Source organism: Mustela putorius, unplaced genomic scaffold (assembly GCF_011764305.1).
Source record: "Mustela putorius furo isolate JIRA1106 unplaced genomic scaffold, ASM1176430v1.1 tig00537350_pilon_pilon_pilon, whole genome shotgun sequence".
Taxonomy (NCBI): Eukaryota; Metazoa; Chordata; class Mammalia; order Carnivora; family Mustelidae; genus Mustela; species Mustela putorius.
The window spans coordinates 12570901-12585376 of NW_025422471.1; the positions used below are offsets into that span (position 1 = coordinate 12570901).

At 39.5% G+C, this 14476-nt stretch overlaps 1 protein-coding gene across 1 annotated transcript in view; it reads right to left on the reverse strand.

Moving 5' to 3' along the window:
• ADGRV1 (adhesion G protein-coupled receptor V1) overlaps positions 1-14476 on the reverse strand; it is a 546992-nt gene that overhangs the window by 12554 nt on the left and 519962 nt on the right. Inside the window, exon 88 of the mRNA XM_004759095.3 lies at positions 1973-2164. Within this exon, the coding sequence (XP_004759152.2) occupies positions 1973-2164 (192 nt within the window). The remainder of the gene's footprint in view (positions 1-1972; positions 2165-14476) is intronic.

Below are 14476 nucleotides of genomic sequence, written 5' to 3' on the forward strand. Positions count from 1 at the left end.
CTTCCTGTGGTGAAACATATTTTATATCCATGTTCTCCATTATGGCAGCTACCGATCACAAATAGCTACTGAGCACCTGAATGTGGCCAGGGTGAGTGATCAACTGAATTTCAGATGTTTTAAAATCTTACTTCGTTTGAATTTAAACAACCACACATAGCTAATGGCTGTCATATAGCTCAGATCTAGACAGATGCTAGACTGGGTAAATAATCAAGACAAAAAAAATTTTTTTTTTTTTAAGATTCACTCCTGAATTGCTAGTTCTAAAAATAGCCATTTCTATTGGTATCAACTAGGATGAGAAAATAATTCTGTTTTAAGAATTTAGAAGATAGAGAGGGGTGCCTGGGTGGCTCAGTGGGTTAAAGCCTCTGCCTTCAGCTCGGGTCATGATCCCGGGGTCCTGGGATCGAGCCCCGCATCGGGCTGTCTGCTCCGTGGAGAGCCTGCTTCCTCTTCTCTCTCTCTCTCTCTCTCTCTCTGCCTGCCTCTCTGCCTACTTGTGATCTCTGTCTGTCAAATAAATAAATAAAAATCTTAAAAAAAAAAAGAATTTAGAAGATATAGAAATGGTATTAGATTTCTAAATATTTAGGGGTCCTGAAATTCTTATAATTCTTAAATATTGTACTTGTGATCACTTTCTTACCTTAATTTTAACCTGACATGAATAAAATTCCTTTCCACATTAACATGGAGGACAAAAAAATATCACTGAGTAGGTAGATTATCTCTCTACCTACCTATTTACTTACTTACCTATCTATGAACCATTACCTTTTTAGGCAGATGCTATTTGATTTCCTGCCATTTTTCAGGAGGCAAACACAAATACTGTTGCCCTTGGTTCTTTATTATTTTTTTTTATTTCTTATTGTTTTGGAGGGTGGAGGCAAAGGGAGAGATAGAAACTTAAGCAGGCTCCATGCTCAGCGGGGAGCCCTATGCAGGGCTGGATGTTACAACCCCGAGATCACCACCTGAGTGGAAATCAAGAGTCGGAAGCTTAACGGACTGAGCTACCCTGGCATCCCTCCCAGTGGCTCTTTATTAGAGAGGGCACTACGAACTACATAAGGAATGGTACGCAGGCACACCTCGGGCACTACAGAACTTGTCAGGGACCTGCATACCATCTATGCCTGGACAAATGTCTTTAGGTAGTTTTAAAAATCTGAGCGGTGGTCCCAGTGCTATAGGTAGCATTACCGAGAGGTTGGTGACACTGTGATTTAGACACAGGAAAGCAAAACAAGGGGGACAGATGCAGAGGACAATGGGAGGTGGATCTCACAGAGGACGTCCTAGATAGATTTTCTAGTAGTGCTGCTGAAGCCCTCGTCTGAGCTTCTGTCCTAAAATATTTTCGGGTATTTAAATCAAAAAGAGTTATAACCTATTTTCTTTTCACTGAGCTTTTGTTGGGATCGAGGTAATGAGTTGGGATAGGTGAAGAAAGAGAGCTGAGGAAGAACACAGTATTAAAAAAAAAAAAAAAAAAAACATTTCCGAAGCCGATTCAGTCACTGCCCTGTTAAATTTGGGAGATTCTGAAGAATGCGGTGACAAGGTAATGAGTTGGGATAGGTGAAGAAAGAGAGCTGAGGAAGAACACAGTATTAAAAAAAAAAAAAAACCATTTCTGAAGCCGATTCAGTCACTGCCCTGTTAAATTTGGGAGATTCTGAAGAATGCGGTGACAAATTTTGCACTGACTTCCTAGTACCAACCGCTGGTTAGAACAGCTCACAGAACAGGGAAGAAAAAGAATTAGCTAACAGGCACGATACCACAGTAAGCCAATCAAATACCACAGATCAGAGGCTGTAAAAGTCATATAGTACCTTTTAACTTTCACTCTTCAGTGTGGCGGGGAAGGGAGGGTGGGGAGGAAGAGCTCTGGGGAGGAGGGAGGGGAGAGCGTCAGCAAGTGCAAGAGCAAGGGCAAGGGCAAGGGCGGGGCAGGTACCTCCTCCATAGCACTGATAAGATTCTGGGTGGACTTGCTGATTTCCCCTCCAGCAGGAGGCATGCCACTCCCTGGTGTGAAGAAGGCTGTGCTGGGTCCTGGCTGTCCATTCATTTCCACTGTGTAGCTGGCCTTCATGGGACAACACGTCTGGTTGTGCAGAATGAAATAAACCACAAAAACATAAAGTCCCTGCAAGAGAAAATAACACTAGCTTGTTAAAGGAAGTCCGGCTACCGCAGCTGAAAAATAAACGTGGTTCTAAGCAAAGACTATTTTCTATAAGCTGTCTCCAAATTCCACCCGAAGCAGGGAATTACAGAACAAGTTACAAGTCCAGCTTGAGACCCCTGTGAATTTCTGAACGTCACAAAAAAGTTATTCAAAGTTATTTAGGAAAACGGCCCTCTGACTAAAATGTCATTTTTTTTCTTTTCTTTTCTTTTAAAGGATCTTATTTATTTATTTGACTCAGAGAGAGAGCGATCACAAAATAGGCAGAGAGGCAGGCAGAGAGAGAAGGGGAAAGTAGGCTCCCTGCTGAGCAAGGATCTTATTTATTTATTTGACTCAGAGAGAGAGCGATCACAAAACAGGCAGAGAGGCAGGCAGAGAGAGAAGGGGAAAGTAGGCTCCCTGCTGAGCAGAGAGCCTGATGTGGGGCTCGATCCCAGGAACCTGAGATCATGACTTGAGCCGGAAACAGAGGCTTAAACCCACTGAGCCACCCAGGCGCCCCCAAAATCATTTTTTTCTGATTAAAATCCAAATGACTTTGAAATCTAGCCCTACTAATACATGAAAACAGAACTTCAGAAGTATATCTGATTAGCTGTGTACCTTTTTAGAAAGCAAACTTCTTGCCTTCCAAAAAACTACTCTTTTCCCATTGATCTCACTTATTTTTATTTTTTTTATAGCAAAATGGTTGAAGTGAGGTACTAATGCTCCAACCACCTTGTAGATTTCCAGAAGGGCAGCACTAGTTGAGCCTTCTGATTTTGTTTATCTAGCTCACTAACTATTTTATTTGAAAATACAATCACTGGGGAGAGACTCAGGGGTAATTCTGTGGATTGCTTAATATTTAGCCTGCCTTGCCTCTCAGTCAATGTTACAGGAGACAACAAAGCTGTCTTGTGCATTCTTAAAGATCTGCTGGCCCTTTAAATTCTTTCACAATCCCGTCAAACTCTGACAATTGCTCTGCTTCCGTCAGAGAGCAACTCAAATTTTGTATTTGTGTTGCAGACATTCCCTACACTGGCTGTCCTTCATGATTTCTACAAGGGTTCTACTGTCTACTTCTAATGGTGCTTCTATAAGGCTTGGTAATTTTGACCTTTATACTCACCCAATAAATTACATTAAATTGTGGCTTTTGTATCTGTTAATCCTGGTGTTTACGTTTTGGAAGCAAGTAAAAATCTCCTTAGTTATTAAAATTCTTTTTCTAAAAAAGATTTTATTTATTTATTTGACAGGGAGAGACACAGCGAGAGAGGGAACACAAGCAGGGGGAGTGGGAGAGGGAGAAATAGGCTTCCTGCTGAGCAGGCAGCCCAATGTTGGGCTCAATCCCAGGACCCTGGGATCATGACCTGAGTTGGAAGGCAGATGCTTAACAACTGAGCCACCCAGGCGCCCCTAGTTATTAAATTCTTAAATTAATCTACAAAAATGAAAGCAAGCATTCAGTTTATTAAAGAGGAAAAGGAGTTAATGTTAACATTTTTCATAAGACACAAATAAGTATCTTCATTTGGTGACGTTTGTATTCTCCCACGGTTCATGACATTTCTCAGAGTACGGAAGCAATAAAGCAAATAATATGCTTGTGGACTCAAAACTTTTATCTGCTGGTATAAATAGCAAAAACCTACTAGAAAATATTCAAGGCGTAAGAATTACAACAAAGTTTTAATGTAAAATTAAAGAACAGTCTGCAAGATAGGCATGCTAATATGTGAGCGCTGTTGCCATTTCTAGATTACTGCCATAAATTAGGTCGTTCTTCCCTTTTTGTTAGAATGACCCCTTCTTCCAGAGTTGGCATCCAATCTATACAACTAACAAATATGTTTTAAAATCAGTGGTTTATCTGCTAAATATATATATATATATATATATATATATATATATATATTAAAGATTTTATTTATTTATTTGACAGGCAGAGATCACAAACAGGCAGAGGGGCAGGCTGAGAGAGAGAGAGAGAGAGGGAAGCAGGCTCCTTGCTGAGCAGAGAACCCAATGTGGGACTCGATCCCAGGACCCGGAGATCACAACCTGAGCCGAAGGCAGCGGCTTAACCCACTGAGCCACCCAGGCGCCCAATCTGCTAAAAATATTTTTAAATATAATTATTTTAACCATGATATAAAATAAGTAATAGAAACATTTGTTTCCTTTCGAATTAGGATTTTTTTTTTACACTCAACATTAATATTTTAGATTATGTAGGGTAAGTGAATTAGTTTCACATGCAAAGGATGATGTGAACATTAGCAGAAACAAATCTTCCTGAAAACACACATACACATCCAAAATTTTTCTTGTACGAGTAATTTTTCACATGGGTATGACCTAATTACTTTGGCCACAGCAATAGACAAAACAGGAAAAAAATTAAACTGTCAGCCTTAAAACTGTGAGAATGTCACTGATTTATTTCAGGATTTCTCTAAGTGTTACAAAGTGATACGGTAAAAGCTAGATCAGAAAACAAAAACCATGCTTTAAAATCCATCTCTAAGGACCCATTTGTTAAAACAGCACATTCTCTCTTGTTTGTTTTTATATCTAGCCTTTTGTGCTGCAGGAAAGGAACTGCCTGATGAAAATAACTTGCATGTGAAAACTACATGTGGTTTTTGTTTTTTTTTTCTTAAAAGAATATTTACATATACAGTAAATAACTTGGAATCTTTCAGAGGTACCCCAGGAAACATAAACATTGTTAAAATGGGAAAGAAAAGAATGTTTAAATGCAGATTATGTGACATTTGCCCGTGTCCAGCCCAGGCTGGGCAAATATAGAAAAGACCTTCATTATCCAAAGTACTCAGCTGTGCAGATTTCTGACCTCAGAATAAAAACAAGTTCCTTTTCCAAACACTGCATGTTAAATCTCAGGCTTTCCCCTGTATGCTGGTCTGTAAAACAATTTAAGAGAGAATCTGGAGTCTCAAGTGTTCAATCCAATAAGCTGACCACCCACTCTGAGCATGGCCAACACTGAGATGCAAAGAGAAAACATCTGATTCCTACTCTCAAGCTGTTCATGAAGACAACAATCTCTTATAAAACAATGGGTTAACTTTTAGAAGCAGGACCTATATAATCTACCTGTTGTTCCTATTCCTTCTTAGGGAAGGCTGCCTGAAGGAAATTTTTTCTGTGCACTGCTGTTTTGATTATTTTGTTGGATCTCCTACTACAAAGATAAAAAATGCTTTCAAAGTCCTTGGATAGATTATATCTGGAGTGAACCATACCCACTATGGCCAATTTTTAATTTTCTTTTTATTCAGGAATTTTAACTTGTTAGCAAACATTCAGTAAGACATAAATGAGATCACAATGTCTAAAGCAGTTAATAAGTGCTCTTAACATCATCAAAAGCAAAGTAAGTATAGGAGATTTTAGCTGTTTATCTCAATAATTTTTTTTTTTTTTTAATTTTTTATTTTTTATAAACATATATTTTTATCCCCAGGGGTACAGGTCTGTGAATCACCAGGTTTACACACTTCACAGCACTCACCAAATCACATACCCTCCCCAATGTCCATAATCCCACCCCCTTCTCCCAAACCCCCTCCCCCCGGCAACCCTCAGTTTGTTTTGTGAGATTAAAAGTCACTTATGGTTTGTCTCCCTCCCAATCCCATCTTGTTTCATTTATTCTTCTTCTACCCACTTAAGCCTCCATGTTGCATCACCACTTCCTCATATCAGGGAGATCATATGATAGTTGTCTTTCTCTGCTTGACTTATTTCGCTAAGCATGATACGCTCTAGTTCCATCCATGTTGTTGCAAATGGCAAGATTTCATTTCTTTTGATGGCTGCATAGTATTCCATTGTGTATATATACCACATCTTCTTGATCCATTCATCTGTTGATGGACATCTAGGTTCTTTCCATAGTTTGGCTATTGTGGATATTGCTGCTATAAACATTCGGGTGCATGTGTCCCTTTGGATCACTACATTTGTATCTTTAGGGTAAATACCCCAATAGTGCAATTGCTGGGTCATAGGGCAGTTCTATTTTCAACATTTTGAGGAACCTCCATGCTGTTTTCCAGAGTGGCTGCACCAGCTTGCATTCCCACCAACAGTGTAGGAGGGTTCCCCTTTCTCCGCATCCTCGCCAGCATCTGTCATTTCCTGACTTGTTGATTTTAGCCATTCTGACTGGTGTGAGGTGATATCTCATTGTGGTTTTGATTTGTATTTCCCTGATGCCGAGTGATATGGAGCACTTTTTCATGTGTCTGTTCGCCATCTGGATGTCTTCTTTGCAGAAATGTCTGTTCATGTCTTCTGCCCATTTCTTGATTGGATTATTTGTTCTTTGGGTGTTGAGTTTGCTAAGTTCTTTATAGATTCTGGACACTAGTCCTTTATCTGATATGTGGTTTGCAAATATCTTTTCCCATTCTGTCAGTTGTCTTTTGATTTTGTTAACTGTTTCCTTTGCTGTGCAAAAGCTTTTGATCTTGATGAAATCCCAGTTGTTCATTTTTTTCCCTTGCTTCCCTCGCCTTTTGCGTTGTTCCTAGGAAGATGTTGCTGCGGCAGAGGTCGAAGAGGTTGCTGCCCGTGTTCTCCTTAAGGATTTTGATGGATTCCTTTCGTACATTGAGGTCCTTCATCCATTTTGAGTCTATTTTTGTGTGTGGTGTAAGGAAATGGTCCAATTTCATTTTTCTGCATGTGGCTGTCCAATTTTCCCAGCACCATTTATTGAAAAGGCTGTCTTTTTTCCATTGGACATTCTTTCCTGCTTTGTCGAAGATTAGTTGACCATAGATTTGAGGGTCTATTTCTGGGCTCTCTATTCTGTTCCATTGATCTATGTGTCTGTTTTTGTGCCAGTACCATGCTGTCTTGATGATGACAGCTTTGTAATAGAGCTTGAAGTCCGGAATTGTGATGCCACCAACGTTGGCTTTCTTTTTCAATATCCCTTTGGCTATTCGAGGTCGTTTCTGGTTCCATATAAATTTTAGAATTATTTGTTCCATTTCTTTGAAAAAGATGGATGGTACTTTGATAGGAATTGCATTAAATGTGTAGATTGCTTTAGGTAGCATAGACATTTTCACAATATTTATTCTTCCAATCCAGGAGCATGGAACATTTTTCCATTTCTTTGTGTCTTCCTCAATTTCTTTCATGAGTACTTTATAGTTTTCTGAGTATAGATTCTGTGTCTCTTTGGTTAGGTTTATTCCTAGGTATCTTATGGTTTTGGATGCAATTGTAAATGGGATTGACTCCTTAATATCTCTTTCTTCTGTCTTGCTGTTGGTGTAGAGAAATGCAACTGATTTTTGTGCATTGATTTTATATCCTGACACTTTACTGAATTCCTGTATAAGTTCTAGCAGTTTTGGAGTGGAGTCTTTTGGGTTTTCCACATATAGTATCATATCATCTGCGAAGAGTGATAATTTGACTTCTTCTTTGCCGATTTGGATGCCTTTAATTTCCTTTTGTTGTCTGATTGCTGAGGCTAGGACCTCTAGTACGATGTTGAATAGCAGTGGTGATAATGGACATCCCTGCCGTGTTCCTGACCTTAGCGGAAAAGCTTTCAGTTTTTCTCCATTGAGAATGATATTTGCGGTGGGTTTTTCATAGATGGCTTTGATGATATTGAGGTATGTGCCCTCTATCCCTACACTTTGAAGAGTTTTGATCAGGAAGGGATGTTGTACTTTGTCAAATGCTTTTTCAGCATCTATTGAGAGTATCATATGGTTCTTGTTCTTTCTTTTATTGATGTGTTTGTATCACATTGACTGATTTGCGGATGTTGAACCAACCTTGCAGCCCTGGAATAAATCCCACTTGGTTGTGGTGAATAATCTTTTTAATGTACTGTTGAATCCTATTGGCTAGTATTTTGTTGAGTATTTTCGCATCTGTGTTCATCAAGGATATCGGTCTATAGCTCTCTTTTTTGGTGGGATCCTTGTCTGGTTTTGGGATCAAGGTGATGCTGGCCTCATAAAATGAGTTTGGAAGTTTTCCTTCCATTTCTATTTTTTGGAACAGTTTCAGGAGAATAGGAATTAGTTCTTCTTTAAATGTTTGGTAGAATTCCCCCGGGAAGCCGTCTGGCCCTGGGCTTTTGTTTGTTTTGGAGATTTTTAATGACTGTTTCAATCTCCTTACTGGTTATGGGTCTGTTCAGGCTTTCGATTTCTTCCTGGTTCAGTTGCGGTAGTTTATATGTTTCTAGGAATGCATCCATTTCTTCCAGATTGTCAAATTTATTGCCGTAGAGTTGCTCATAGTATGTTCTTATAATAGTTTGTATTTCTTTGGTGTTAGTTGTGATCTCTCCTCTTTCATTCATGATTTTATTTATTTGGGTCCTTTCTCTTTTCTTTTTGATAAGTCGGGCCAGGGGTTTATCAATTTTATTAATTCTTTCAAAGAACCAGCTCCTAGTTTCGTTGATTTGTTCTATTGTTTTTTTGGTTTCTATTTCATTGATTTCTGCTCTGATCTTTATGATTTCTCTTCTCCTGCTGGGCTTAGGGTTTCTTTCTTGTTCTTTCTCCATCTCCTTTAGGTGTAGGGTTAGGTTGTGTACCTGAGACCTTTCTTGTTTCCTGAGAAAGGCTTGTACCGCTATATATTTTCCTCTCAGGACTGCCTTTGTTGTGTCCCACAGATTTTGAACCGTTGTATTTTCATTATCATTTGTTTCCATGATTTTTTTCAATTCTTCTTTAATTTCCCGGTTGACCCATTCATTCTTTAGAAGGATACTGTTTAGTCTCCATGTATTTGGGTTCTTTCCAAACTTCCTTTTGTGGTTGAGTTATAGCTTTAGAGCATTGTGGTCTGAAAATATGCAGGGAATGATCCCAATCTTTTGATACCGGTTGAGTCCTGATTTAGGACCGAGGATGTGATCTATTCTGGAGAATGTTCCATGTGCACTAGAGAAGAATGTGTATTCTGTTGCTTTGGGATGAAATATTCTGAATATATCTGTGATGTCCATCTGGTCCAGTGTGTCATTTAAGGCCTTTATTTCCTTGCTGATCTTTTGCTTGGATGACCTGTCCATTTCAGTGAGGGGAGTGTTAAAGTCCCCTACTATCATTGTATTATTGTTGATGTGTTTCTTTGATTTTGTTATTAATTGGTTTATATAGTTGGCTGCTCCCACATTGGGGGCATAGATATTTAAAATTGTTAAATCTTCTTGTTGGACAGACCCTTTGAGTATGATATAGTGTCCTTCCTCATCTCTTATTATAGTCTTTGGCTTAAAATCTAATTGATCTGATATAAGGATTGCCACTCCTGCTTTCTTCTGATGTCCATTAGCATGGTAAATTCTTTTCCACCCCCTCACTTTAAATCTGGAGGTGTCTTCGGGCTTAAAATGTGTTTCTTGGAGGCAACATATAGATGGGTTTTTGTTTTTTTATCCATTCTGATACCCTGTGTCTTTTGACAGGGGCATTTAGCCCATTCACATTCAGGGTAACTATTGAGAGATATGAATTTAGTGCCATTGTATTGCCTGTAAGGTGACTGTTACTGTATATGGTCTCTGTTCCTTTCTGATCTACAACTTGTAGGCTCTCTCTTTGCTTAGAGGACCCCTTTCAATATTTCCTGTAGAGCTGGTTTGGTATTTGCAAATTCTTTCAGTAGTTGTTTGTCCTGGAAGCTTTTAATCTCTCCTTCTATTTTCAATGATAGCCTAGCTGGATATAGTATTCTTGGCTGCATGTTTTTCTCGTTTAGTGCTCTGAAAATATCATGCCAGCTCTTTCTGGCCTGCCAGGTCTCTGTGGATAAGTCAGCTGCCAATCTAATATTTTTTACCATTGTATGTTACAGACTTCTTTTCCCGGGCTGCTTTCAGGATTTTTCTCTTTGTCATTGAGACTTGTAAATTTTACTATTAGGTGACGGGGTGTGGTCCTATTCTTATTGATTTTGAGGGGCATTCTCTGAACCTCCTGAATTTTGATGCTCGTTCCCTTTGCCATATTGGGGAAATTCTCCCCAATAATTCTCTCCAGTATACCTTCTGCTCCCCTCTCACTTTCTTCTTCTTCTGGAATCCCAATTATTCTAATGTTGTTTCGTCTTATGGTGTCACTTATCTCTCGAATTCTCCCCTCGTGGTCTAGTAGCTGTTTGTCCCTCTTTTGCTCAGCTTCTTTATTCTCTGTCATTTGGTCTTCTATATCACTAATTCTTTCTTCTGCCTCATTTATCCTAGCAGTTAGAGCCTCCATTTTTGATTGTACCTCATTAATAGCTTTTTTGATTTCACCTTGGTTAGATTTTAGTTCTTTTATTTCTCCAGAAAGGGCTTTTATATCTCTCGAGAGGGTTTTTCTCTAATATCTTCCATGCCTTTTTCGAGCCCGGCTAGAACCTTGAGAATTGTCATTCTGAACTCTAGATCTGACATATTACCAATGTCTGTATTGATTAGGTCCCTAGCCTTCGGTACTGCCTCTTGTTCTTTTTTTTGTGTTGAATTTTTACGTCTTGTCATTTTGTCCAGATAAGAGTAAATGAAGGGGCAAGTAAAATACTAAAAGGGTGGCAACAACCCCAGGAAAATATGCTTTAACCAAATTAGAAGAGATCCAAAATCGTGAGTGGGGAGAAAGGGGATAAAAAGAGGTTCAAAAAGGAAGAAAGAAAAAAAAAAAAAACAAAAAGAAAAGAAAAAGAAAAAAAAAGAAAAGAAAAGAAAAGAATTTTTAAAAAAAGAAAACACCTAAGAAAAATGTAAAAAATATATATATATATATTAGATAAACTAGTAAAAAATCGTTAAAAAAGAAAAAGGTAACAGTTAAAAAAAAAAATTTTTTTTTTTACCCGAAGGCGAGAAAAAAAAAAATGAAAAAGAAAAAATTAAATTAACTGCAAGACTAAAAAAAATCACAGGAAAAAAGCCATGAGTTCCGTGCTTGGCTTTCTCCTCCTCTGGAATTCTGCTGCTCTCCTTGGTATTGAAACCGCACTCCTTGGTAGGTGAACTTGGTCTCGGCTGGATTTCTTGTTGATCTTCTGGGGGAGGGTCCTGTTGTAGTGATTCTCAAGTGTCTTGCCCCAGGCGGAATTACACCGCCCTTACCCGGGGCCGGGGTGAGTAATCCGCTCGGGTTTGCTTTCAGGAGCTTTTGTTCCCTGAGCGCTTTCCGTAGAGTTCCAGAGGACGGGAATACAAATGGCGGCCTCCTGGTCTCCGGCCCGGAGGAGCCGAGAGCCCAGGGCCCCACTCCTCAGTGCGCCCTCAGAGAACAGCGCCCAGTTACTCCCGTCTGCCTGACCTCCGGCCGCGCTCCGAGCTCACCGAGCCTGCGACCGGTTCAAGGTAACACGGAGCTGCGAGCTTACTGTCAGCTCTGTCTCTGTAGCCGGCTTTCCCGTTCCAATACCCGCAAGCTCTGCGACACTCAGACACCCCCGATCCTTCTGTGACCCTGCGGGACCTGAGGCCACGCTGACCCCGCGTGGGCTTCGCCCCGGTTTAGCCTCTGGAGCGATGTCCCTCCGCGGAACAGACTTTTAAAAGTCCTGATTTTGTGCGCGGTTGCTCCGCCGCTTGCCGGGAGCCGGCCCCTCCCCCCGGGGTCTATCTTCCCGTCGCTTTGGATTCACTTCTCTGCCAGTCCTACCTTTCAGAAAGTGGTTGTTTTTCTGTTTCCAGAATTGCTGTTCTTCTTCTCTTCGATCTGCCGATGGATTTTCAGGTGTTTGCAATCTTTAGATAAGCTATCTAGCTGATCTCCGGCTAGCTGAAGCAGTCTCAGCTTGCTACTTCTCCGCCATCTTGACTCCTCCCTATCTCAATAATTTTTTAAAAGATTTATTTATTTATTAGAGAGAGAGAGCACGAGTGCATGTGTGCGTGAGTGGGAAGAGGAGCAGAGGGAAAGAACCTCAAGCAAAGGGGCGCCTGGGTGGCTCAGTGGATTAAAGCCTCAGCCTTTGGCTCGGGTTGTGATTCCAGGGTCCTGGGATCGAGGCCTGCGTTGGGCTCTCTGCTCCATGGGGAGCTTGCTTCCTCTACTCTCTCTCTCTCTCTCTGCCTACTTATGATCTCTGTCTATCAAATAAATAAATAAAATCTTTAAAAAAAAAGAATCTCAAGCAAATTCCTTACTGAGCTATAGTGCAGGCTGTGCTTGATCTCAGGACCCTGAGATTCTGACCTGAGCCAAAATCACTTGTCAGTTGCTTGACGGACTAAACTACCCAGGCACCCCTCAATAGTTTCTATCAGTTTCATGTGAAGTGGGAAAGAATCAGCACTGTCATTTGACAGATTTGACAGAGAAGAGGTGACAGAGGAGAGCTGGGTGAAATGCAAAGCTGATTAAGCTGTCTGCCCCTGGAGGAAGTGAAGTCTTGGGGTTTCACACTGATTTGGAGAACTCATCTTTGATCTGAGAGTGTCTGTCTCTCTCTGAGGACCGTGATACAGCCTTCAAACAGGACCAGTTAATCTTCTTAGGACTTGTAAAAGGCTCTCAGAAGAGGGCAGAATCCAGGTATTCCAACTATAACTGCATGCAATCCTCTTTGTCTCTACCTCTCCATCCTGTGATTCTTTCGGGTTACAAAAACATGGTTCAAATATCAAATGCATTCAATGGACCCATTTAACAGCTACTTGGGCCCATTCCTTTAATTTTACATTTGTCTCTAATTAACGTGAAACGCTAGCTCACTACATATTTTTTCCATGTTCTGAATGTTATCCTGCACTCATAGCAAATGGGGGCTTGTGTGACGGACTTCACACTGCGTCCTCCATCAGGGAGCATTAGCGCACACACCCCCAAAATGGCGCTCAGCAGTCCTGAGACTCCCTAGATTAGGAAAATTTCAGAAGTATAAATTGAATTGGGTGGTAGGATTGAGGGACAGAGAAGGGTGGAGGTGGTCATAATAGCAGAAGAGTTTTGGCCAATCATACAGGATAAAAATATGGAGGTGATAATGCCTAGCCTGCCATTAAAACACAAAAAATTAAATCAGTCTAGATACTAAAATGTAAAGTGTATGCTGGGGCCAGCACTTACACATTTGAGGAATAAAAGGCTAGAGTCCTATAGGCAATGAGAAATTGGTATTAACAGACACTGCACACACATCTCACTTCATGCCACAAAAGTTGAGCCAGTGTCCTGTCGGTAGCTGGAACTAACTATGGATGAGGCATATCATGAGTCAGAGAATTTGAAAATAAGAGATCTTGATAATATAAAGTTCCAGTGAATTTAATATGAAAACCACAGAGATTAAAGGAATTAAAGAAGATGACAGGTTAAAAAAAATACTCAAGAATTATTTATCACTATCCTTAAAATAAGGAATCTGATGAATGTAATTGAAGATGTATAAAAAATCCATAATGTTAATACAAGAAACGTTTCCTGAAAAAGAAAAAGACACAACTGAATCTGCAGTTTGAAAGTATAATACCATGTTACTGGGGAAATTTTGATATAGATTCCTTAATACCAAATTGTAGCCTTACTAAGTTTTAAACTTTAAAATATTCAAGTAGAAAAGAAAAGCCAATCTCTTAATAAGTGGTAAATTTTCATCTGGCTTCAGACTTTTTTACCTTGACTATTAGTGTTAAAAGACAATGGAGTAATATTTATTAAGTTCTGAGGAAAATAGCCAAGAATATCATACCCAGCCATTATAGCATTTCATATTATCAAACATTAAAAAAAATGCAGGCAATGCAACATCCATGTATCTTCTTTGATAGGGGAAACCCAAAATACATAACAATAAAATATGACCAATATAGAGAGAAATTGCCCATATGAGGAAAAAACAGAATTCAATACAAAGATGGCAAAAGAATCATGTAAAAAGACCGTATCTATGCATTTATGATACTGACATGCTGCCTACTGTGCTAAGGAGGCACCTATGTATCTATGCATTTAGATACAAAACCATTTTGAAAAAAATTATGAGAATTACAGAGGGTCAAATGAAATGGTTAAGTCTAGACAACTCAAAAAGCACAATACCAACTAAAAAAATTCCTAAGTTAGGCAGAGAGGAGATGGGAGATCTGAGTATTGATGATTCTACCATCTTTTATAGCATACAATTAATATTATAAAATTAAAATATGTTATAAAAACAGTGATTCTAATCTTTTAATGTATTTATCATATATTTATAGTATCTTTTCTTCTCTCTCTTTTTTTTTTTAAGTACACTCTATGCCCAATGCAG